The 25,607-nt window shown below is 41.7% G+C and overlaps 1 protein-coding gene across 5 annotated transcripts in view; it reads right to left on the bottom strand.

Moving 5' to 3' along the window:
- The window catches only part of PPP1CB (protein phosphatase 1 catalytic subunit beta), a 50,406-nt gene extending 27,878 nt beyond the window's left edge, over positions 1-22,528 (bottom strand). The window contains exons 1-2 of one of the 5 annotated variants that reach the window (XM_005289520.5): positions 21,751-22,528; positions 1,222-1,353 (exon numbers count right to left, since the gene is read on the bottom strand). In XM_005289520.5, the coding sequence (XP_005289577.1) occupies positions 1,222-1,353; positions 21,751-21,802 (184 nt within the window). In that variant the 5' untranslated portion in view covers positions 21,803-22,528. Of the gene's footprint in view, positions 1-1,221; positions 1,354-20,896 lie in introns of all 5 variants that reach the window. The other 4 variants (XM_065589305.1, XM_042848526.2, XM_065589307.1 and 1 more) reach the window with 4 other exon arrangements.
- Between the last annotated feature and the right edge of the window lie 3,079 nt (positions 22,529-25,607).

Here is a 25,607-nt window from a genome sequence, read left to right as displayed (position 1 = left end):
TCATTAGTTTCACTTTGTCTTTTTTTTTTTTTAAACTCAGTTTATTGTTCAGACCAAGTGAAGTACAGAGGGTTAACAGCAAAACTAGATTAAGCTTCAGTTTTAAGATACCGTATAATAGGCAATGCTTAAAAAAAAAGCCATTTAAGATGAGTTTGCCATTAATATTAGGATATTGGTAATTAGAAAAATCCCTGTGACCATATAGCACAAGTTAGGAAAGTTGATGATTTCTACATGACTGGTCTAATCTAAGGACTGGGATGGCCCATGAAAGTCTTTGGGCCCACACATATGAGCAAGTTTGAACCATGACACTTCAGTATTGAATACCTAATTCAAGAAATTCAGGATTTTAAAAGGCAGCATCATAGTATTGTTCATTACATGCAACACTTCCTCCATATGTAAAAGCCTGACAAACAAACTGGGGAGTGTTTACTAACCAGCATTGGGAACTATATTGTGCTTGTACACCAATTACTGCAAATATCCAGCATTAACTTTATAAAGAGGTTAATAAGGAATTAAGTGGATTTTAGGTTTACAAATATTTATCTGAAGGGACCTGCCAAAGTCTTCTACAAAGCTTGAAGAGTTCATATGTAGAATGAAATCCAACTGGTTTAAAAATACACATCCGATGTAATTACATAAAGTGAATTTTAAAATTTCATTTAAATTGCTTTAAGTGAATGGGAATCCATTCTGAAAATACAATGAATTAAGTAAATGTAGCAATGCACGTTGGTTAAGGGATTTTGCATACATTTTGAAATGAACGTGTTCTATTATGATACAAGTGTTTATGCTATGTTTTAATGTGACTCACCATTTACAGAATAATACACCTGAAATTAGATCAACACCCCAGTCTAGTGGTTCTCCTCCTCTAGGTGTGGAGCCACACAATTCGCACTACAGAAGGCTAAATTTAATCACACTAAACCCTAAATGATGACAGTCTCTCAGAGTAAATGCTCTACCAACTGTCAATCAGCTCTTCAGTATTAAATCAACGTACTTTCTTATCTAGCTAGTGAAGAGGGCCATTTCTGCAACCCACATTACCCAAGGCCATTTGGCATGTCACTCAGACAAGGATGCAAAACCACCACAAAATCCATCTTCAATTTATTATGTTTCCACCTTCCCCAATAAAATGTCAATTTTGAAGTATACACTAGAGATACAAGACAAGATACACACTTATTTACATACCACAAATTTTCAGTGGTGCCTCCAGTTCCAGGAGAATAGGCTGGCTAAGAAAGATTTCTCGTGATTTTATGCACAATCCCCGAACTTCTGCTTCGGTCATCTGCACGATCTTGCCAGGACGACATCCTCGAACTGAAACAAAACAATTTTTGCATGTAAATATCACCAAGGCACACTTTTGTTTAGGAGGATTGCACAGTGGACACCTAGCTGCCATATGACTGGCCTTTTATTCACACATTTATACTGCTTTTGTCACGACAGTGTATTACGGGAATAAAATGTATTATATGTTTAGACTATTGGGGTGGGGTGGAACACTAGTATCTAGAGTTCACAGACATCCTTATTGTATCAAGAACTTGAACAATTTCGTTTTCATTTTAACCTTGATCTGAAACAAATCATGTTCTAGCATGGTTTGTGTTAAAGCAACACTAGAAAGCTTAATTGGAGAAGCTTCTATAAAGAGGCCAAAACTCGCCTTTAAAAAAATTTAAGTGTACCACAAAAACATGTCTGACTAGTCTCCAATTCCTATTGAAGAGCTGGCTTATTTCCTGCTTCTGTGAAATAATATCTACTGGGGAGAACTCTAACACTTAACTTCTTTATTGTACACACCAGGGCTCCTTGCATCCCTTCATCCTCCCTGGAGTGCCACCCTCCCATTTCTCTCTATCGCAGGAGTCCCCGCAATTCCTATGTTCTCTCCCTCATGCCTGGGGGCTACTGTGTCCTCCATTCTCCCCACCACCACATGCTAGGGCCCACCCATTCTCCCCTCACCCTGTGTTGTGTGCCCCCCAACATCTCCCCTCCTCCCCCATGTCCCCTCATTCTCCATACCCATACCTGCAGTTGGGTGTGCAGCACCACTGCCCCTTCCCCATACCAAGGCCCCCAAATCTCCTACGCCTCTAGGGATTATGTACCCCCATTCCAAGATCTCTCACTCACACACACACACTTTTCTGTTTGGGAGATAAATCATTCAGGATGGCAATATATTCAACTTTGGAGAGAATGGGCAGAGGTGAGATAGTGGAAGGCATTCATGAGTTCCATCAACTAGTTCTTTGATCTACAGACAATCGTAGAGGAACTTGAAGCTGTGGCTTTACTAAACAGAGGCGCTCGTGTTCCCTACTTTCCCTCTTTTGGTGTTTTGATTTCCCCAGAAATCAATTGGGTACCATCTACTGATGCCTAGAACATTCCATGACATTTTAGGATTGATCAGATGCAGAATGAAGAGTTATCACATTAGCCAGACAAATATCAAGACATTATGGCTTCGCAAGCTCAACCAACTAACCAGAGAGATTACAGAGTGTTCCATATGTAGGTTAGAACAAGGAATATTTCACCCTATCTTCAAGAGCAGGATCCAGGAACCAGAGGAAACCGACAGCTGTTCTAGTAAGGTATGGCAAGAGTACTGGTACTCAATGGTAGATCAAAAGTGGATGCAAGCAAGGCTAAACGATACTCCTATAGTTAATAAAGAAGAATATGGTATACAAAGATAAGGGTTGAAAGCCCCTTACTATCTGGTGGTCAATACTGATGAGGTTATTTTTAAGTGGAATCAAAGGGGCTGAAAGTGTTAACAATAGAGTGTAGATTTTCAATTCATGAACAAAGTTAATGAACTTTTTAGTCACAAGCTAAAAGTTTTCAAAAATAGAAGCCTAAACTTAGGCTTAAACCACATGGCACCTAACCAACGTATTTTCAAAAGCACCTAAAATGACTTAAAAGCACAAGATCCATTGACTTCAGACTGAAAATCCTGATCAAATATAGCCTGGTCAGAGCATTTTAGCTTTGGATTCTCCCCACCCCACAATAAATTAGCATTTTAAGGGTGAAACGCAATATAAAAATACTGCATAAAATCTGAAATTCTACTAACAATTAAGAAAATTGTACAAAATCAACTTTTGCAATTTAAGACTATAAAATGAGAAATAAAGAACTAGCAACTTGTAAACAAAAATGAATTTTAAAAAGCTGAAAAATCAATTTGATTTCTTTTTAAACAAATCATTTTTATCCACCTTGTGTAACTCCAGGCATATTTCAGATTTACCTCTAAAAATGACAGTGTGAACACTCCTGATAGACAATGGAAACAAGCTTAAAGACTCACATGGAATTTTCCCTAGATAATCCCACATGTGGATATTCTTATTCTGCAGTAAGCATGCCTTGTTCCCAAGTGGGCTTATTCCAGAATAAGAGTGTCCATACATTGAATTAATCAGGAAAACTGCAGACAAGCCCTGAGTCATCCATGTTTTATTCTATTAAAAAAATATATTTTTAACCACTGCACAGCTGGGTTTTCCCTCCCCTTACTTTCAATTCTAAGTCAAGAGTTTAGTATCGTGGTTATAAAAGTTGCTTTCAAATCCCCAAATCATGTCAAAAGCTCCCTTTATATTTTATAACAAAGTACAGAAAGAGGAAGTCATTCTTTTAAGTAATGCAACTAATTCAAAATTGATCAATTTGAAACAGGTGTGTTAACCAGTAGTGTAGGGTCACATGGACAGTTACACCTACAGTTCCCTTTCTTGTCCTCTATCAAGCATAGAAGACATTCTTAGCGGAAAGATAACTTTACCTAAATATTTATATTAGTGGCTCCATTGTGGCCAATGAAGACCTCAACTACTGCAGAAATCTTTCTTCCTCTCCAGCCTCTAGAACAGTGGTCCCCAAACTTATGTTGCACCCCCTCCTCACCCGTAATGTAATCTGCCCACACACCTCTGGGACCTGGGCAGAGGAAAGGGGCTGGAGTCAGGGTCCCACCATGCTCTCCCCCCTGCCAAATGTTCCTCTACGCCTCCTGGGGAGTCATGCCCCACAGTTTGGGGACCAATGATCTAGAAAAAGTGGGTCAATTAGTTCATAAAGAGAGTGTGCTCAAGTACACAAGATACTTATTGGGTTAAGTTGATTAAATTTATTTTGCATCTACTTCTGAAAATAGTGACGCCAGTTGGTTATTAGCCCTTTGGGGAGCAAATTCTCTAATCCAACTCCTGTGAAAAAACGTGCGGTCTCTCACACTCAGGTTTAGTTGTTCCAGTAAAACAATTGTTATGGATGGTCCTGGCTATGGAGGGAAACCAGGTCTGAGACAGCTATGGCCACTACCATAGAGGACTTTGAATATCTGGACAACGACATCAGTTATTCAATAAAATCTAGTTCAATGTAGAGAGCAAAGCATTATGCTGATATGAACATAGCAGCCTATGCTGCTAAGCATACTGGCATTTTGTATCTTTTGGCGCTTTTATGAAGGCATGTAGCCTTACCAGCATCCAAAGGGTAAAATAATCCATGAGGAGTGTGAATAAGTTAGGATATTATATGTATGCCAGCTGTAGTGCCATACTGACATATTGTAACAGACACTTGAAAAATACATATAGCAGAACCTCAGTAACAAATACCAGAGTTATGAACTGACCAGTCAACCACACACTTCATTTGGAACCAGAAGTATGCAATCAGGCAGCAGAGACAAAAAAAGCAAATACAGTACTGTACTGTGTTAAACAAACTATTAAAAAAAACAAGAGTTTGATAAGGTAAGGAAACTGTTTCTGTTCTTGTTTCATTTAAATTAAGATGGTTAATACCAGCATTTTTCTTCCGCATAGTGAAGTTTCAAAGCTGTATTATTTCCAATGTTCAGTTGTAAAAACTTTTGAAAGAGCTACCATAACTCTGAACAAACATTTATGAACAACCTCCATTCCTTAGGTGTTCATAACTGAGGTTTTACTGTAATAGTTTTACTAGAATATGTCTATGTTTCAGGGGTGCCTAACCTCCAGCCCACCAGAGCATTTCATAAGGCCCATGACTTGCTTCAACACAATATACTAATGGCTGATTCATTAGTGTTTTGTCATTATGTTATATCATTTTAGTTTACACAAGTCTGTAAAAAGACAATACTGTACATAGAAATAACCTAATACATACAAACAAGCAGAATATAAAATATAAATCAATAGTTAACTTTAAATCTTATTAAAATATGTAGAATCTGTTTGGCCCACACAAGGTTGTGCTGAGGTTTGTGTGATCCTCTGTGTAATAAGGTCAGGCAAGACTGCCTAGTTAATGGCTTCCCAAGTTAAAATAGCCAGAATAAGTGTTTCCTCCTCAGGAATTGTCTACATTAGGAAATAAGGTGCTTAAAAAAAAAAAAAAGTTAATTTATAGCAAAACGCTAGTGGAGGCAAGATACAGGGTAGTTTTACTTTGATGTAGCTAGATGAGGTGAACCCTAGACACCCCTTCCCCCCAAAATACACACTCCAACCATCAGTTTTCACTTCTACTAGATTCATCAAGGTAAAACTACTCTATACCTTGTCTCCACTAGCATTTTACAACAAAATAGCGAAAAACCATACCTTTACCCCATTGAAGCTACAGCCTTGGCATTCTTTAATAGACTTAATTTTCTGATGTGCTGAAAGCCCTTTGCTTCCATTAACTTACAGGATTACACCTAAAGACTTCAGGCCATGAACGACTCATTGTCCCTTAATATTACACAGAGCTATATGTACACCTCTACCTCGATATAATGCGACCAATATAACACGAATTTGGATATAACACAATAAAGCAGTGCTCCAGGGGGGCGTAAAGTGTAGTTGGGATAACAGTATTCCTATGTTGTACATTTAGTGAAGTCCAGTGCTTCTGTGAACATCAAAACACTAATTTTCACTGCGCTTGTTTTCCAATATGTTCCCATAATAAATATTGCAACTTAAAAATATGCATATGTCTAAGTATATAATACTTGATTTTCAAAACAGCAGCCAAATAGGAAAAATCTGTTCTTTATAACCATCAAAAGGTACATCTATACAGCAGAAAAATCCCAGGAAGCAAGTCTCAGATCCCAGATCAGCTGACCTCGACTCACCGTACAAGGCTAAAAATAGCAGAGTAGACATTCCCACTTGGCCTGGAGCCCAGGCTCTAAGAACCTCACCCACTTGGTGGATTTCAGAGCCAGGGCTCCAGTCCGAGCAGGAACGTCTACACTGCTATTTAGTCTTGTAATGCAAGGCCCTGACACTTGAGCCAGGTTCTGAGCGTCACTACCGTGGGAGTTGGGAGGCAGGCAGGCATTGGTGCTGTGTAGATGTAAACTATCAGCAGTACGATACTATGGTAAGAGCTCAGGACTGGGAGTAGGGCAACTGGACTGTTAAGTTTACAACAATAGGTTCTTGGGTCAAAAACAAAAGAAAACAAAAAACCACTGCTGAGTAATCTGGTTAAATAAGCTATGGCTCAAACACAAGCTAGAAATTGCTTTGTTCTACTGATGCACGCCAGCTGTAATACTAGTCTAATCAACAAGAACAATGCCAACATGTCACACATCTTGTTAGTTAGAATTTTTAGCCATATAACCATACTAAGATTAGAAATAAAATATAGACAGGCAACTCAGATCTTGCATTCACTAGGAATAAGCGTTTTAACATATGACCCAACGCGTTAGTTCATGTGCTAAAAACACCTTTTCCTAGCAATGATAAGGCCAGAGGCTAAACACAAGAGTTGGGTCAAGAGCCACATGGATGTATGGGCTTTCAGTTCTGAACATATTAAGAATGCTCGCTGAATGGTATTCTTTAGTATGTTTTCCTTTAACACTTTATGTAAACACACATTCTGGAAGTATTCCAGCCAAAGGAAGTGATGAATAATGGTAAAGGTCTTGCAGTTAATAGCCCTTGCACTTGTGTTGCGTGCTCAGTTTGCACCACACTAAAATGACCCTCACTCCTACAACATTTTAGTTGTTTGTATTATGTGGTAGCACATAGGTATTGCACTGTGCTAAGAAATTACTGTACAAACACAGCAAAAAGAGTCCCTGTCCCGAAGAATTTACAAAGTTATAAAGCTTCAATAATGTTATGGTTGGCTTTAAATATAAAAGCTATTAAGAATTAATTTTGAAGCTTTACCGACAAGGCTCTTGTCCAAGAATGTGATCAAACTGTATGCAGTCTATGACTCAAACTATAGTCATTGAACTTCAGTTTCCTTCAACAAATTGTTGTTTCTTTTGATTTAATTTGCCTTGTCAAGAATGTTAAAAAAATCTAATTTTCCCTTCCTTTTCTAGTTTGGGAGTAAAATGAGTTTTAGCATGTTCTCATCTCATTTTCAATGTATACTGCTTCATCTACTGATGATCCTACAGATAACACTGAAAGAGCAGGTATGTAGCAAAAATACACAGGAGACTATATCCTAACCAGAAAAATATGCTCCTCTGTAGATTTAAGCACATCTACTGCCCATTTTTTTGGGCACTTACTAACATCCACAAAAAGGAGTTTTTTAAATATGTAAAAACACAGTAAGCTTTTATGTAATTCATAGTATCAAACCAGATACAAAGTCAAACTTCTTATCTCATTATAGATTCATAGATTCTAGGACTGGAAGGGACCTCAAGAGGTCATCGAGTCCAATCCCCTGCCTTCATGGCAGGACCAAATACTGTCTAGAGACCATCCCTGATAGACATTTCTCTAACCTACTGTTAAGTATCTCCAGAGATGGAGATTCCACAACCTCCCTAGGCAATTTATTCCAGTGTTTAACCACCCTGACAGTTAGGAACTTTTTCCTAATGTCCAACCTAAACCTCCCTTGCTGCAGTTTAAGCCCATTGCTTCTTGTTCTATCCTTAGAGGCTAAGGTGAACAAGTTTTCTCCCTCCTCCTTATGACACCCTTTTAGATACCTGAAAACTGCTATCATGTCCCCTCTCAGTCTTCTCTTTTCCAAACTAAACAAACTCAATTCTTTCAGCCTTCCTTCATAGGTCATGTTCTCAAGACCTTTAATCATTCTTGTTGCTCTTCTCTGGACCCTCTCCAATTTCTCCACATCTTTCTTGAAATGCGGTGCCCAGAACTAGACACAATACTCCAGCTGAGGCCTAACCAGCGCTGAGTAGAGCGGAAGAATGATTTCTCGTGTCTTGCTCACAACACACCTGTTAATACATCCCAGAATCATGTTTGCAATTTTTGCAACAGCATCACACTGTTGACTCATTTAGCTTGTGGTCCACTATAACCCCTAGATCCCTTTCTGCCATACTCCTTCCTAGACAGTCTCTTTCCATTCTGTATGTGTGAAATTGATTTTTCCTTCCTAAGTGGAGCACTTTGCATTTGTCTTTGTTAAACTTCATCCTGTTTACCTCAGACCATTTCTCCAATTTGTCCAGATCATTTTGAATTATGACCCTGTCCTCCAAAGCAGTTGCAATTCCTCCCAGTTTGGTATCATCTGCAAACTTAATAAGCGTACTTTCTATGCCAATATCTAAGTCGTTAATGAAGATATTGAACAGAGCCAGTCCCCAAAACAGACCCCTGCAAAACCCCACTTGTTATATCTTTCCAGCAGGATTGGGAACCATTAACAACAACTCTCTGAGTACGGTTATCCAGCCAGTTATGCACCCATTAATTACTTGCCTAGCAAACCAATGCCTAGAAGTTTTACAAGGTCTGAGCTTCTTGAAGACTGGAAAGGGGGAAACAAAGCAAGCTTCAGAACCAAGGGATTTTTCATGAAAAATATGCTGCCAACAGCCTCCATAGATTTACAGTTGAGAAAAACTTTAGTATTAGAACAAGAGAGGCAATACAGTACATGGATAGATGTAATCAGAGGTCATCTGGTACCAAATCACTCAGGCATTGTCTCTACAAAAAAAAAAGATGCATTCTTAACTTAAGTTAGCAAGCTAGTTAATTAACTGAAGTAAAATTCTAGTGAAGATAAGGCAGCTTTGTACGTTCAACTCAAGTTAGCAGGTTGAGGTACACTACCTTCCACAGTGACAAAAACTGGGAAAAAGTTAAAACTATAAAAAAACTATACTGCAATGTGTCCCCACATGGGGAGTTATACCAGTATAACAGTTTGAATTCACACCTTATACCAGTATAACATCCCTACATACAAGCTCAAAGACACCGATATCGATAGCAAAGTCCACTCCCAAAAAGGTGGCTGCATTTGCCTTACCAGATGCAGATGAAGAGAGGTACTGCCATCCATGTTATCTTACATCTAACAGCAATCATGGATCTAATATCCCTCTAATACTGCAAGTCTGTTATAAATGGCACACTAATCTACCCAACTAGGTACGAGCATGGCTCTCACCATATCTTGTTGCTTTTCAGAGCCTACCAACTTTAACTTGGTTTTTAGCTGGATTGGGCTTCAACCATCTAGCAGCCTTCCAGACACAGACTTCCTATAGGCACTGCATTATCTGTTCCACAGTACACTGAAGACTCCATCTCTCACATCTCCTTACCTAGGCTAGTTCTGTCTCAGAAATCATGCATCAGAATAAAGTCTGAGACATCTTGGAAACAACTGTAAAAACACATTTGATTAGACCCAAACTGAGTGGCACTGCGACCTGAAGTACAGGGTAACAATGCCTGGATTGGGGAGCTGTACCCAGCCCTAAAAGACAGGAGCTGCCACTACAAGTGGAGTGTGGGATGGGCTCAATCTCCAAAACTCTGCCTGCCTGCCCACCCGCCCGCCCCCAGCTTTCAGCACCCCCACTACAAACTCGTGTATGCTAATGTTGTGAAGTTACATCATTTAGTGACCTTTCAATTACTTATCTTTTTATCTTGCACTTCTGCTGTGAAATTTATTAAAATTTCCATGACAAAATTGTAGCCTTACTAACCCTCCAGAGTAGCTTCTAGTGTTAGAGGATAGACTGGAACCCTGCAAGAGGGCCCTCGGACAGACTCATAACTGTTTTTTCTTTGGAAGAAGTCGAGACTCAGAGGATAAAGGATGAGACATTTTCAGAGACTAATCTACCCCGTCTTACTAAGGACCACAATTGCATCAACACCTCATAAGCAGTGGAATTTAAGGCAGATGATACACCCAAGAGTTGTCTTCATTGCAGAGTTAACTCTGGGTATATCTACACTACAAGTGCTACTGTCATCCACACACCAAACCTCACTCAAGACTGTGGTACTTTATAGTCAAAGTAACTGGCCAATCCTGGGATACAAGCTAAAGCCTGAGCACTGCTTACACTCAGGCTGGTAACCTCCTCCTTTTACACTGTGAGCATAGGCTAAACCACTCAAATGCTGATAGTCAGGGTCGTCCCTACCAATTATGGTGCTTTATGCAACCCTAGAACTTACTTTCCCCCCCCACCGCTTGCAGAGGGTCTGGGCTGCGCTCAAGGCCTGCAGGGCCATGAAGGCAGGAACTTTGGGAGGCTGCTTGGGGGGCCCCACAGGCCCAGAGCGTCCTGGGGGATTAGCCCGGGGCCTGGCGCCGGCAGCGGGAAGCAGAACGACCTGGCCCCAGCCCACTCCACTCCCCCCGCCTCAGCCATGTCGCTCGGGGGAGGAGGCTTGGGGGAAGCGTTCCCTCCCCCCACACTCACTGGCGGCGGGATGTGGAGCGACACAGTGGGGAACCAGCCAGCGGAGTGGAGTGGGCTGGGTTGCTCTGCTTCCTGCCACCGCTGGTGAGTGCAGGGGTAGGCCTGACCCCTGCTAACAGCAGCAGGCCCCTCCCGCTAATCCCCTGGGCTGCGTCCATCACTAGGGGTGGGGGGTTGGGAGAAGGGATGGAAAATGGGGGTGGGGTGGAGGGAGTTGTCTAGGGCCCCACACCCCCATAGGAACGCACAGGAGGGCTGGCGGGGGGATGGGAGGGCTGGTCGCTGGTGCCCTATGCAGCTGCATATTCTGCGTATGCCTAAGGACAGTCCTGCTGATAGTCCTCCAATGCCTTCCCACAATTCCTCTCATGTGCCCAGAAGGACAGACAAATTCTCCCACAATTCACTGAGGGGGAAAAAAAAAAGTGACAGCTCACTGCAGAACTAAGAATCATGAAAATGACCCCAGAAGTCCTAGCACCTCACACAAGTACAGCACCACTGTGGAAGCAGCCACTCACACCCAAATTAGGCCAATGAAGGGGTAAGCCCCAGGGTATTGATCACCACAATTAACTCTGCAGTGAAGACCTACTCCTCGACAAGGACACGAGTTTCATCTTTCACTAGGAAATGGAACTATGCTACTAGTGCAATTTCAGTTCAATATCACACTGACAGGATTCAAGGAAATTCAAGAATTCTAGATACGGCCATAAATGCTTTTATTCAGTTTTAATCTGTTTTTGAGGTTAGCAAAAAAAAGTACCCAAAACAACCAATTCAATAGTATAAGCTTTTTCATTATACTTAAAACACAAATGTCAAACTTATTCAAAAAATAGTTAACCATTCTCAACGAGCCATGCAAAACTAGAACTGTTCTACATACTATAAGTCTTGAAGAGGCCTTCTAAATTAAAAAAAATAAAATAAAATAAAAAACACAACACAAGAAACCTCTAACTACACTAGGAAAGTAATCCACTGCAGTAATCTACGATTGCCATTTCCCCAGGTGTACTGTTAGACAAAGCCTTAGGATTAAGCAAACATTTTTCAACATGGTTTTGAATCCGAAAAAGGTCTTATTTTATACATAATGACCCGCATCAAGGCTCTCTGATTATATTTCAGAAGTTCCTAGGTAAGGATAGGGACTCGGATTACTATTTATGTAATGCTATGCATGTGCATGGTGTTTAGACAACTAAGAATAGATACCTGCCTCCAAGGTGATTTATCTGTATTAGACAAACAGCAAAAAACTGTATATATAAAAGGAATGCAAAGCTCACCATTTAATGTTAAGATTTGTATTTATTTATTTATTTATTTTTAGGCGTTGTGGGGTTTGTTAAAATACTAAAATGAACTAGTCTACATTAGGAAAGCATGAAATTGTACCACAAAAGTAAAAACAAACAAACAAACAACCCCCCACACACAAAAAAAACCCCTATGCTTTGGAGACAAGCTTAAGGTGTGTTTTTTCAAACACCCTTAAAATTTGGAAGGAAAAATGTTACAGGTTACATTGTTAAACAGTAAGATCTGATATTCTCCCCTGAGGTCAGTTTCATAGGAAACTTGACCTGACTAAGTAGCCAAATATAGTATGCTTCACTGTTAGAACACACAGTACCAACTACATTGATTTGATTTTCTAAAATCCACAACCGCATCCCTGGGTCACTGACTTAAAAATTCAGCTCAACTGTCCACATTAAAAGCACATTTCATTATATTAAAATTAAATCATTGCTTTTTTCCTCATCTCTATTAAAATGCAGCTGTACTCTGAATGCAAGTAAGTTGAGGGATTCATGCTAAAATTGTTCTTTACATGGCACAGAATATATAAACAAAGATATGTTAAGTGATCAATACTTTGTTACAACCTTAATGAGATACAAAAGTGGCAAACTGAAAATTTCCTTACTTTTATAATCATGAGGTCATCCAAATGGACAAGGGTTTTAGCACGCTCTCTCTCTCCCCCTATTTCAACCTTTCCATGATTTATAGATTGCTATGATTTTAGTACCCTTCAGGACTGATGTTTAAAATACAATATGATTCCTGCCTTTTTATTACGCTCCCTACCCAAGATTAATTTCAAGATACTCCTACCCTCCCAACACTAACTATTACAATTGTCTCTGAAGTTTTTTTCAGGGGGAGAAGATAAAGCAAACTCGTATCTTGCTTCTTTTTTCCCAGTTATATTCTCCCTCCCCCCATTGGCTGTATCTATGATACTTTATGTCTGAATCAAAATGACTATTTGTTCCTTGCAGTCTATTTTTCATAATTTGTTTGTGTATCCTTGAAATAGACCTTTTCTAGTTCTATTTTTCTTTTCTGAGAATGTCCCTCATTTCCCACATCTATGACGATCCATTCTGGGATGTGGCATACAACAGCATTATGCCAGACTGCCAAATTACTTTCCCCACAAGCCAAGTATAAAACATTTTTGGAGCAATAAAGTACGGAAGAAGAGAGGAAAAAGCATGACTCCTCCTTTATGCTTAAGTGCTTTGTGAAAAGGAAGAAAAGTGATCTTTCAAAACAACCAAAACAGTTTGTCATTTTCTTCCACAATATTGAATGGTTTGAATTTAGTTTACAGTTTTCATTTTGGAACTATTCCAATCTCAGCCTTTAGTTTGAGTTCTGCAAGAAGACCTGACCATGCAAGGTGCCAAGTGTTTAACTCCTATTGAAAATCAACAGGAATTAAAGATGTTTAGTACCTTGTAGGATTAGGTCCCAACATTACATAGTAGGAATATTGCACAACGCAAACTATTTTACTATAACAAATAAATAAGACAAAAATGTAACAGTTGCAGAATATGGCAGCTTAGGTGTAAATCTAAGCAAGCAAGAGGGTTTTTTCAAGTTACTGGTACTGTGTAGCAAGGACTGACTAGACAAGGATGACTAGGAATCTGAAGACTGCCTGTATTTTTTTTTTTTTTTTTTTTTTTTAAATCTGGTCAGAGGAACCAGTGATTATTTTAAGTAAAACACCTCAAGCAACCAGGGATGGAAACTAATAACAGCAATCAGAAAGTTGGGAGTTGCATCTTTCCAAGGATTAGTTTCAGCTATGGGGGTTTGCAATGTACAGCTTAAAAATCTCTCATACTCTTGCCTCCCTTACATATTTACAATTCCTATCTGATTTTAGTGGCCTCCGGCTCAAAAATTCTTTGAGCTAGAACCAATATTGTATAGTGTATAAAAACTTTTGTTCTGTCAATAGTGAAACATTTGTCTCTCTATTCCTGTGTTTTCATGAACTCCTAGAGTCTTGATGAAACTGAAGTTAAAGAAAGGACTAGTCCAAATGACATGATTTTAAAGCAAAGCGTAATCTAGTTTGTTTTTTCAGTATTTGTTATTGAATGTTAACTACACAAAATGTCAACAGTTCCACAAAACAAATGGACATCACTAACTAGATTTTCAGCTTTTTCAAAGAATTATGTATACTCTGTGAAACTACTGCTATCTCCCAACCCCTTATGCCATGTAAGTGCTTTTACATGCACAATTTATTATTTTTTAAAAAAATGTTTCTTTCCTTTGCTGCTCTGGAAGCTGGTTATGCTCGGAGTGCTGCAAATGCACCAAGTAAAGCCGAACAGACTGTCAACCACCAATCTTATAGTAACCTTTAGATCAGCAGACAATTGCACTTTTGGCTGAAAAGAACAGTGTTTCCAAAGAATGTATGTTGGCTGCAATTCTCTCCCAGAACTATGAGAGGCTGTTTGAGTTTCATGTTACCAGCAGACTTTCTTGCCTCCACGTTCAAGTAGCTACAACTGTCCAATGAGGTCAAATGCCCCCAAAAAATCAATTTTGGAAACAGAAGGTTAAAATAAGTTTTCTCCACTTGATTGGGAACTCACAGCTTTTCTTGAATATGGAAACAAGTCTTATATCAGCAAACGTCTCAGACTGTACCAGAGAGGGAGCCAGCTGAGACCATTATCTTTCTTTAAACGGTAAGGTTCTGAAGTGTTACATATATTTTGAACAAATGTAATAAGTTAAGAGACACTCACACTATGGAATAACGTTTCACAACTTATGTGACAGACAATTTGATGAACCAGTATTAACAGAACTAGTAAGCTTTCTTACGCCTGGCCAAAAAAAAAACAACAGATTTTAGAAAGAAAAATGGTCTCACAGAATACATCTACACCAGGGAATAGTCTATTTTTTGGTAAAGGTCCAAATTTCTTGGTCAAGTTATAGTCAAGGTCCAGACTCCAGAGAAACATTTTTCACATCGCAATATCAATAACGGTAATAATAAGTATACAAAAAGATTTCACGGCCCACTCAAAAGCAGCTGGCAGTCAGGATTTGGCCTGCAATCCACCTATTGATTACCTATGGTCTACGCCAGGGGTAGGCAACCTTTCAGAAGTGGTGTGCCGAGACTTCATTTATTCACTCTAATTTAAGGTTTTGCGTGCCGGTAATACATTTTAACATTTTTAGAAGGTCTCTTTCTATAAGTCTATATTATATAACTAAACTATTGTATGTAAAGTAAACAAGGTTTTCAAAATGTTTAAGAAGCGGCATTTAAAATTAAGTTAAAATGCTGATCTTATGCCACCAGCCTGCTCAGCTCGCTGCCAGCCTGGGGTTCTGTTCACCTAGGCTGGTAGCGGGCTGAGTAGGGCCTACAGCCAGGACCCCAGACCTGGGAATGGGTGTTTCAGGGATCAGGGCAAATGGCTGGGGGGGGTGTGGGGTGCAGGGCAGATGGCTGTATGTGTGTTGGGTGGGGAGGTTCAGGGCAGAGGGCTGAGGGGTGTGGGGGTGCAGGGCAGAAGGCTGAGTGTGTGTTGGTGGGGGGGTCAGGGCAGAGGGCTGGGGTGCTCAGCTTGTGGGGGTGCTCCCAGCCCCCTGCCCTGAGCGGCTCATGGCAGGGGACTGGAAGGGATATGCCCTGTTCCACCCCCTTCTCCCCAGGGTCCGTCTCTACCTCTTCTCTGCCTCCTCTACAGAGCTGTGTGCACGCTGCCGCTCTTCCCCCTCCCCCTCACTAGGGCCATCAGCTGATTGGCCAGGGACAGAGAGGAGGAGGGGGGGGCAGAAAAGCGCTGCTGGGGGAAGAAGCGGGGGAGGGGGAAAGCTTGGCTGCCACAGAACCAAGCTTCTGCCTCCTGCCCCCGCAGGGGAGAGCGGTGTGTGTGTGCTGTGTGTGTGTGTGTGTGTGTGTGTGTGGGGGGGGGGGGGGGGGGGGGGGGCCTGAGTGCCGGGACTGCGTCAGGGGAGCTGCGTGCCACTCAAAATCAGCTTGCGTGCCGTGTTTGGCATGCATGCCATAGGTTGCCAACCCCTGGTCTACACGATGGGCTCTACAGTGTCACAGCTACAGCACTGCAGCCATGCCACTATAAATGTCATACTGTAGATTCTTTCTACTGCAACAGATAGGTTTTCTTCCTCCGCTGTAGTTAATCTGCCTTCCTGAGCAACATTAGCTAGATCAGAGGAATTCTTCCACTGACCTAGCTGCATCTACACCAGGGTTTGGTCAGCTTAACTAACTACAGAGCTCAGGGGTGTAATTTTTCACACCCCCGACCAATATAGCTATTCCAACAAACCTAAGTGTAGATCAGGCCTTAAATTGATTTAAATCTGATGTTTGGTGATGCTCTGGCCAAAATGCCTAATGCAATCCTTGGATGCATAAACAGGGGAATATCAAATAGAAGTAGGTTTCATTACATCTGTATTTGGCACTGGGGCAACCACTGCTGTAGTACTATGCCCAGAACTTGTGTCCACAATTCAAGAAGGATGTTGAAAATTGAAGGCTTGGGGCCTGTAACCTCAGCCCCACTGCCCAGGGTTAAAGCCGTTGGGCTCAGGCTTTAGATTCGGCCCTGGGCAGTGGCGCTCCAGCTTTGGCCCCAGGTCCCAGCAAGTCTAACGCCAGCCTTGGTAACCCCACTAAAATGGGGTTGTGACCCACTTTAGGGTCCTGACCCACACTTTGAGAACCACTGGATTTAAGGATTGGAAGGCGTACCTTAGTGATAGACTCAATGCTCCAGTTCAAACTGGAATTAATCCAGGGAAGTCCTATATTCTGTGTTTTACAGGATGTCAGACAATGTGATCACAATGTTCTTCTGGCTTTATAATCTATGAAACTCTTATGTTTGGTTTACATCAGTAAATTTACAGGCTGAAGCTAAACAGAGCTCTGTGAAGCAGGAAAGAGTCTTTATTTTGTGTTTGTATAGTACCCAACACAAAGGGGATCTGGTCTATGTTGGGGGCTCCCAGGTGCTACTACAATACAAACAATCAGTTTCAAACAGGTGAGTCTATAGAGGTTTGCACTGGCTTAAGTTTTAAAACTTCTTTAAGTTAGACCAACACAACTTCTGTGTCTAGACAAGCCCTGATTCTCAGCAGCCCCCTAATCAACACACATACCCTGTATCTAGTAGCCATAACTCAATAGCCACCAGGTTCAAAGACCAGGCTTATCGTACACGTCTGCAAGCATTAAGTGAAAAAGCAGAGGGTCTCTCTCCCCATCCCAGTGCCAAAAGAATTGGTGTGGATGTCTGCCAGCTCTTAGGAGCTGGAGGGCAGGAAAATGAGACAAAGGACAAGGTGTGCCTGATATGTTCTGTGCTAGCAGCATACCTTATAAACCAGCCAGTTTACTCATAGTATGCAGTATTCATTCTACTTGTTTTCTTTACATAATAGGTACTTCTAAGGCAGTGGTTCTCAATCTTTCTAGATTACTGTACCCCTTTCAGGAGTCTGATTTGATTTGCATATCCCCAAGTTACACCTCACTGAACAACTACTTGCTTATAAAAATCAGACAAAAATACAAAAGTGTCACAGCACGCTACTGCTGAAAAATTGCTTACTTTCTCATTTTTACTATACAATTAGAAAGTAAATCAATTGGAATATAAGTTTTGTACTTACATTTCAGTGTATAGAGCAGTATAAAGTCATCTGTATGAAATTTTAGTTTGTACTGACTTCGCTAGTGCATTTTACGTAGCCTGTTGTAAAACTAGGCAAATATCTAGATGAATTGATATACCTCATGGAAGACCTCTACATACCCCCAGGGGACACATACCCCTGGTTGAGAACCACAGTTCTAAGGCACCAATTTATGTAGCATTTATGTTCTGGACATGTTACAAACAAAGAAAGTGAATTCCAAAATGGGCTCCACTTGGCATCCTGGCATTCACCACTTAAAAAGGGAGGGAAGAATCTAAGTTCTCTAGCATGTATGGGAATATGATGTTATGAAAAGGTGGGTTTTGCAATGATCTCTGACAAGCCAATCTAAGAATTGCTCTGATCTCTCCAAGAGGAGTGTTCAGTCTAGAATCCAGCATTAAGAAGCTTGCCTTCCAGCTCTCAAGAGTTTCCATTCTCTGAAATGAGTGTGTGTGTTCATGAGTGCAGGTATCCATGAGCTTCAGATGGTAAGGCATTTTCAGAAGTAGTATGCTTCTGAACTTTGAGAACTAGGACCTAGCAACAAAAGGGAGGCAAGTGGAGGGTGGAATCAACTGATGTGCTCTCAGCAGCTAGTTCCGATCAAGAGAGACAGGTTGCTCTGTGCTGTACAAGACGGAGTTTAATTGGCCTTGATTGACTAGGCACAGGCAATTACAGTACTGTAATCCAGTCTCAAAGTGAGTGCGTGGATCATGACTGCTAGGTTAATGTTCAAAAATAGGTGTAGTCATTCAACAACCTAAAGAGGGCAGAAATTTCTTGCTACTGTTGCTATTTTTGTAAGTAGTTAGTACAGTGGTTCTCAAACTGTGGGTCAGGACTCCAAAGTGGGTCGCAACCCTGTTTTAATGGGGTCACCAGGGCTGGCTTAGACTTGCTGGGGCCTGGGGCAAAGCCAGAGCGCCACTGCCCAGGGCCAAAGCCGAAGCCCAACGGCTTTAACCCTGGGCAGTGGGGCTCAGGTTACAGGTCCCAAGCCCTTAGGTTTAGGCTTTGCCCCTCCTCCCCTCCCCAGGACAGTGGGGCTCGGGCGAGCTCAGTCCCCCTTCCTGGGGTTGTGTAGTAATTTTTGTAGTCAGAAGGGGGTCGCAGTGCACTGAAGTTTGAGAAACCCTGAGTTAGTACATTGCAAAATGGGTTGTAAGCACCAGCTATTGAAAGACTACTGTCACTGCTGTTCAAAGTTAAAGCCATCTGTTTCATTTAAAGGGAGAAGAAGGCCCTAGCACATGCTATGGACCAACACACTGCAATAAGATTCCCTTAAAGCTTTTAAATCCATTTTTGCACTATAAAAACCACTATTTCTGGCCATCTAATTGGAAATGGTAAAAACAATTGACAATATGTAAAATCTTGCTCCTAGATTGAGAATTAACAGGCTTACTTTTTGCTTTAAACACATTTTACAGTACAACTTTACCAAAGTAGAAGCAATGCCATAACAAACTATAAATTGCTAAGTATCTGATTACATAAAAGAAACTTTAGAGTTAAAACTGCAGTAGTCACGCTTTTATTCATCCTATGGTGCATTCACAGTGCAGAAATTGGAAGATGGGAAATAAGCGCAAAAATGTAAATTAAAGAAAAAAAAACCCCTACAACCCATACCTGTTTGGGGACACCTACAAAAACACACAAGAGCAATGCAGTGATAGAGGGATCTATTTTCCCTCTGATGCAGAGAGACGTTATACAAGCTCTGATAAACTTAATGGCAGTTAAGTGAAGAAAAAAAATCTGTCTGGTTCAGTCAACGTTAAGGAAAATCATTTCTGTTTACAAAACAGTCAAACAAAAAGTAAATCAAAATCTTAGGTTCTAAAGACAGTTTAGAAAAAATTGTCTGTACAAAGACTTAGCAAATTTTAGACTTAACGGTTCAAATTTGTGCTTGATCACACACATTTTAATATTGGAGAAATTTGTGCTTAAATCTTTTCACAATACTATCTTGACTGTGAATCTAAGTAACCTACAAGGTGGCTGTGACCTGAGACTAACAGTTACATACACCCTGATATGTGTAACACTTAGTATTATTTTATCAACTATTTTAATATGGATATGCACGTCAAATAAAACCAAAACAATTAATGGACATACACAAGTTTTTAGCTTTATTGTCTTAACAGGCTAATACTTTAAGATAAATGGTCACAGGCAGGCTTAGACACCAACATATAACAGCGACTATTTAAAAACACAAGTCTATAATTTATAGATTAATAAAGTGAAAACAATTAAAACATATTAGAAAGTGCTATCCCAGACAAAGATTAAAGCCAGAGCATTCCCCCAGACACACACAGACAACATTGAGCTTATGGTAGGAAGTGAATGCTGACTAAGTCACAAATGGGCCTATCTATAATCCAGGAGTAAAAACAAAACAGAAGACAGCCTTCATTAGTACAAGTGTCTTGTTAAAACTTGTTAGAAGTATTTCAAGCTTCAAGTCACTCACAGAAATGAACTCTTGCCTAATGCTGAACAGACAACAATATCTATCTATGTTTAATTATAAATACAGGTGCCTGCAAGTTCTCATACTACACTGGATACTTTAAATACAGACATACTAACAGAACCACAACAAAACACAAAAAGTTTAGGATTTGTTATTTCTTTAAGTGTTGCTAGTTATACATTCCATTTCACCCTCAGAAGGATGGAGGAATGACTACAATATGGTATTCACAAACCTATACATTATATTACGTTACCAAAGTAGTTAAACAAGATACCACCCAAAAATTAGAGGATATGCAAAATTCAAAACAGATTTATTAAACTTCTGTTTCTCTCTTCTAGGCCAAGAATTCCGGCTCCAAAACAAAACCTGTATGAAAGTCACCTTGGTAGCCTTCCAAATCCAGAAGTTACATCCATTTTTAAAATGAACTACACTTATCCATACCCGTTCCCTTCCCTCACCAGATATTTGTTGGGGGCAATGAGAAGGAGGCTGGGAAGACTGGATAGTCACTATCCAAGAACATCAAATGATGAGGCTAAGGATAGAAGTAGTATCCTGCTCCTTGAAAAATGGGAAGTTAGTCAACAGTTTTCCCTTACCTTAACAAAAGATCTCTTTGGTAACACTGAAAAAAGGCATATTGACCCCCCTCACTGATTATTCTCTCTCTCTATAGAGAACATTAGAAATAGCCCCAGAGCTGGGCAGAGGAACTGCAGTACACTAAATTCCTTCTGCTTCCCCTTTTACACCCTCCCTCCCCAAACATTTGTCAATTTTTGACAAATTGAAAAAGTTCTACTAACCTGATGGGAAGGAGGGAGACACCTCCCACTAGCTAGGCTTTTTCTATCTCACCCATCACTGGGCAGCTTTAGCAGGACAATCCTGGGCTTTAAACACATGCATCACTGATCTGAGCCAGGCATTCGCATTACAGAGACCCCGCCACAGGGGCGCGCACGCACACACATACACACTCCTGTATATTGGTTCAAAAATAATATTTCAAAGCACTAGTCCTCGATGGCCCCTCTAACATAATAATAGCACACTCTGATGGCGAAGGGGCCAGTGCACCCAGGACATCACCTACCTCCCACACCCTTCTCCGTCTCAGCAGCAAAGTATGTAGCAGTATGAGGTGTGTCCCCCCCCACCCCATCACTAAAATAGCTTCGAGCACCCAGTACCACGGGAGTGACCGTCCCCCCCCCCCCCCAATCCTTCATTCGCTGTTGCTTTCCCTTCCCCCACTGGGCAAAGAGAGCCTCACCCCCATCTCCTGCCGTGTGCGCGTAGGGATGGGGGGGGGGCTCCCGCCTCCCCCCGGTGTGAGGTTGGGAAGGATCCCGCCTTGCACCCCCCCGCCGTTCCCCGGGTGTGTGCGCGCGGGAGTATCCCCTGCCTCGCGTCCCCCGTGTGTACGTGCCGGGGGGTGGGGCTCGCTCACCTTCCAGCAGCCGGGTGATGAGGCTATCCACATTCAGCTCCCCGTCCGCCATCTTGTGTGCACCCGACTCAGTAGTCCCGGGCGGGGAGAAGGCGGGGTGGAGAGGGCTTCACAGACGAGGGGGGCCGGCGACTCGCCCCAGGAATCCCGCCGGGCGCTTTGCTGCTCCCGCACTGGCACCCAAAAGCGCCGGGCTCGGTCCCGCTCCGTTAAATGCGGGAGAACAACCCCCGCGCCTCCTCCCCGCCTCAGAGACCAGACTGCCACCACCGCGCATGCGCCAACCCCCCCTTCCCGCGGCGACTTCGCCTCGGCACTTCAACAACTGCGCAGGCGCAAGGGACTCTGCGGGGGGGGGGTGGCGGGTATTCGCAGGCGCAATGGGGTGTTCTTGCTGCGCTTCAGGCCCGCCTGTAGGTGCGCATACGTTTGAGATGATTTTCCTTTGCTCCCCGGGGCCCCCGGTCTGGTAACCGGTTGGGCCTGGCAGTGCTGCAAGCGAGGCCGGGCCGAGCTAAAGTCAGGTGGGGGCAGGGAGGGGGTTCTCCCGATTGAGTGTCAGGTAGTCCGAGAAGCACCTACCCGCAGTCACGTTCCGGGCAGGTGGGAATCTGTCAGGCAGCCCCAAGCTTCCCCAGCTGGAACTCACGTGCTCACATCTGCCCCGATCAACTCGTGTGATCTGATCTTGTGTCACATTCGTTTATGCTTTTCTGAAAGGCTCAGCTCTTGGAACCATGTCTGAGAAGCTCAGTTTACATTAAAAGTATGTTTCAAATAGGCTGACCCAGCCTCCCAGCAGACGCACTCCTGCTAAAACCACACTGGTCATAGGTCACAATTTATTTAAACAAACTATCCGCACTGAAATGCCAAGTTGTGCTCACTACACCCATGTTCTAATGCAGATGTCAGGAATGATTTTCTAGCTAGCCTGGTCTATGCTCCCGTGTGGATGGGATCTTTAACATTATTATTTTTCTCATTCCTGAAATATTTTTCAGCATTACTTCTTGACCATTTCAATGTATATGGTTTTGCCAACAGGTGCCTTACCTGAGTGGACATAAAATACTTTTGAAAGCAACTGTTAAAATTCTCAAGAGTAGGGCCAACATGTTCAATTGTATGTAGGCTGCTAAAATGTAGCTGACTATGCTGTGCAAACTGCAGCTGCGCTAGAAAAAATCAGGCCACTTACATACCTAAATATAGATGCAGATTAGGTTCCTAGCTTTAGGAGCCCAAGTCTGAATTTTTGCCTTAATCCATACAGCCCATGTAACTATACATGATTTTCAAGAACTCATTTTCATGTCACGATCAAGGAAAAACTAGTATGAACAAAGCTTTAAAAGTTCTTTAATGATGCAATGAATATGTGGGAGTCTATGTTACGGGTCCCAGCAACTAAAGTGAGAAAGAGCTCCTTCAAAATGTGTGGGGTGATAATAAGGTTTCACTGGATGTGCTAAAAGAAAAGAAGAGACCATAAAAAGGCTCAACATTTGATTTTATATTCCCAGTTGGAGACAGACACCAAAATGTCAGAGGGGTAGCCGTGTTAGTCTGAATCTGTAAAAAGCAACAGAGGGTCCTGTGGCACCTTTAAGACTAACAGAAGTATTGGGAGATTGCATCTGAAGAAGTGAGGTTCTTAGCCACGAAAGCTTATGCTCCCAATACTTCTGTTAGTCTTAAAGGTGCCACAGGACCCTCTGTTGCTTTTTACAGACACCAAAATGTAATTCCAACTTATCTGCTAAAAGTTCATATGCATATACAAACTCTCTTCATTTTCAGTCTTTTCCATAAACAGCAAAGCACTAAGTGACACTTGGAAATTTGTTTTTTGTCAAGTTAGAAAAAGTAATTATTCAGCTTTTAAAAATAGGACTTTCAGCGCTGCCCAATATAGTAGATATGCTACCCATCCTGAATTTTAAAGCATTATCCCAGTTTCAGTGGATCAGTCCCACATTATTGAACTGCCCTGAAAGTCATCACAACATTGTGCTGTGGAATGATGATGTTGCACAGTGATAGAATGTTGCATGACAACAGGATGGAGTTGTGTAGTGATATTGCATTGTGACACTGATACAAATCATTTGCAGCACAAACTCCAAAAGATGGCAAATGATTGCTGCACTGGGCAAAGCCGTGTGGTAGCTGTATGTACAAGGTACATTAAAAATCCATACTGTACAAACCATAGTCTTGCCAACCACAATTCAAGTTATATCAAACACAGCACAGATCATGGTATACTATATAGTAACATGAAATAATTTGAAACATTTTGTGATATAGTATATTAAGGACTCCATAAAAAAAATGCTCAGTCTTAAAAGGGAATTTAATTCAATCTGCTTGTTGAAAGAAAATAATTGTCTGGTGGTATTATGGCCCAATTAAGGAAATTAAATTTACAGGGGAGAAAGTTGGAATTTTATGCATTTATTACACAGTACAATGAAACTGAGATTTTTTTTATTTCAAAGAATAAAGTTATTTAACTCTAACTTTGTAACTGTGATGAACCATTTAAAATTAAACAGTAATATGCCAAAAAATCTTGTGAATCACCGAGTTCACTTTGTATACTATTAAGTTTATTAATTTTGGTTAAAGATGCAGCAATAAAAAAAAAAAAAGCCCATAGGTGCAGTTTATGCAACACTAACTTTAATTGAAAAAGAAGATGTGCTTAGCCACTTTTGCCAAGCAAGGATGCAGAGCAGAGATATCTTACTGGTGTTTTGGGTGGAAAAAGGAGGAGTTGAGTATGTACTGATGTAAATTCCCATTAATCTTTCTCCCCTTTGTTAATTTCTTATTATTTTGAAATTGCCTTCACTGATCCCACACTTCTCTTGTTGCTTACTCTCCCCTTCTCAGCTTCATTACCATCAACCCTAAACAGCCTTTCCCCCCTTCAAATTATAAAGGAGAGGGACAAAAGAGGGTGCAGGGGGAAATGGTGCACCTAAGGGTATGTCTACACTGGCAGACTTACAGCGCCGGCAGCTACAGCGCCGCTCAGAGAGCACGGAAGGGAAACCATTGTTGTATGTTCACACTGTCAGCTGCCTGCGCAATAGAGTATTCACACTTGTGGCACTCGCAGTGGTATTTGGAGCAGTGCACTCTGGGCAGCTATCCCGCAGAGCATCTCTTCCTCTTCCGCTGCTAAGAGTTGTGGGAAGGCAGAGGGGGTCGTGGGGCATCCTGGGTCCTGTCCCAATGCCCCGTGATGCATTGCTTCGCATACCAGCAATCCCTATGCTTCCATCCGCATTTGGTGCCATCTTTTAACGGTACTGTGCGCTCTGTCTCTTCGGTCTGCAGGAATGGATCCCGAACTGTTGACCATTATGCTGCTCGCTCTGACTAACACGTCACGAGTGGCAGTGAAGTTATTCCTTAAACTACAAAGACAAGAGAAGTGTGACATTAATCTCGCCACATGTAGTAGCTATGACATGAGATTGCTTGTGGCATTCACGGAGGTGCTGACCACCATGGAATGCCACTTTTGGGCTCAGGAAACAAGCACTGAGTGGTGGAATCACATCGTGATGCGTGTCTGGGATGACAAGCAGTGGCTGCAGAACTTTCAGATGAGGAAAGCCACATTCATGGGACTGTGTGATGAGCTCACCCCAGCCCTGCAGTGCAAGGACATGAGAACGAGAGCTGTCCTGCTGTTGGAGAAGTGCATGGCAATTGCACTGTGGAAGGTGGCTACTCCAGACTGCTACCGATTGATCGCTAACCAGTTTGGAGTCGGAAACTCTACCATTGGACTTGTGTTGATGGAAGCATGCAGGGCCATTAATCGCATCCTGCTCCAA

This window comes from Chrysemys picta, chromosome 3 (genome assembly GCF_011386835.1).
Source record: "Chrysemys picta bellii isolate R12L10 chromosome 3, ASM1138683v2, whole genome shotgun sequence".
In the NCBI taxonomy this organism is placed as follows: domain Eukaryota; kingdom Metazoa; phylum Chordata; order Testudines; family Emydidae; genus Chrysemys; species Chrysemys picta.
The sequence above is the reverse complement of the archived record's forward strand: the minus strand, read 5'-3'. Positions and strand labels throughout refer to the sequence as shown.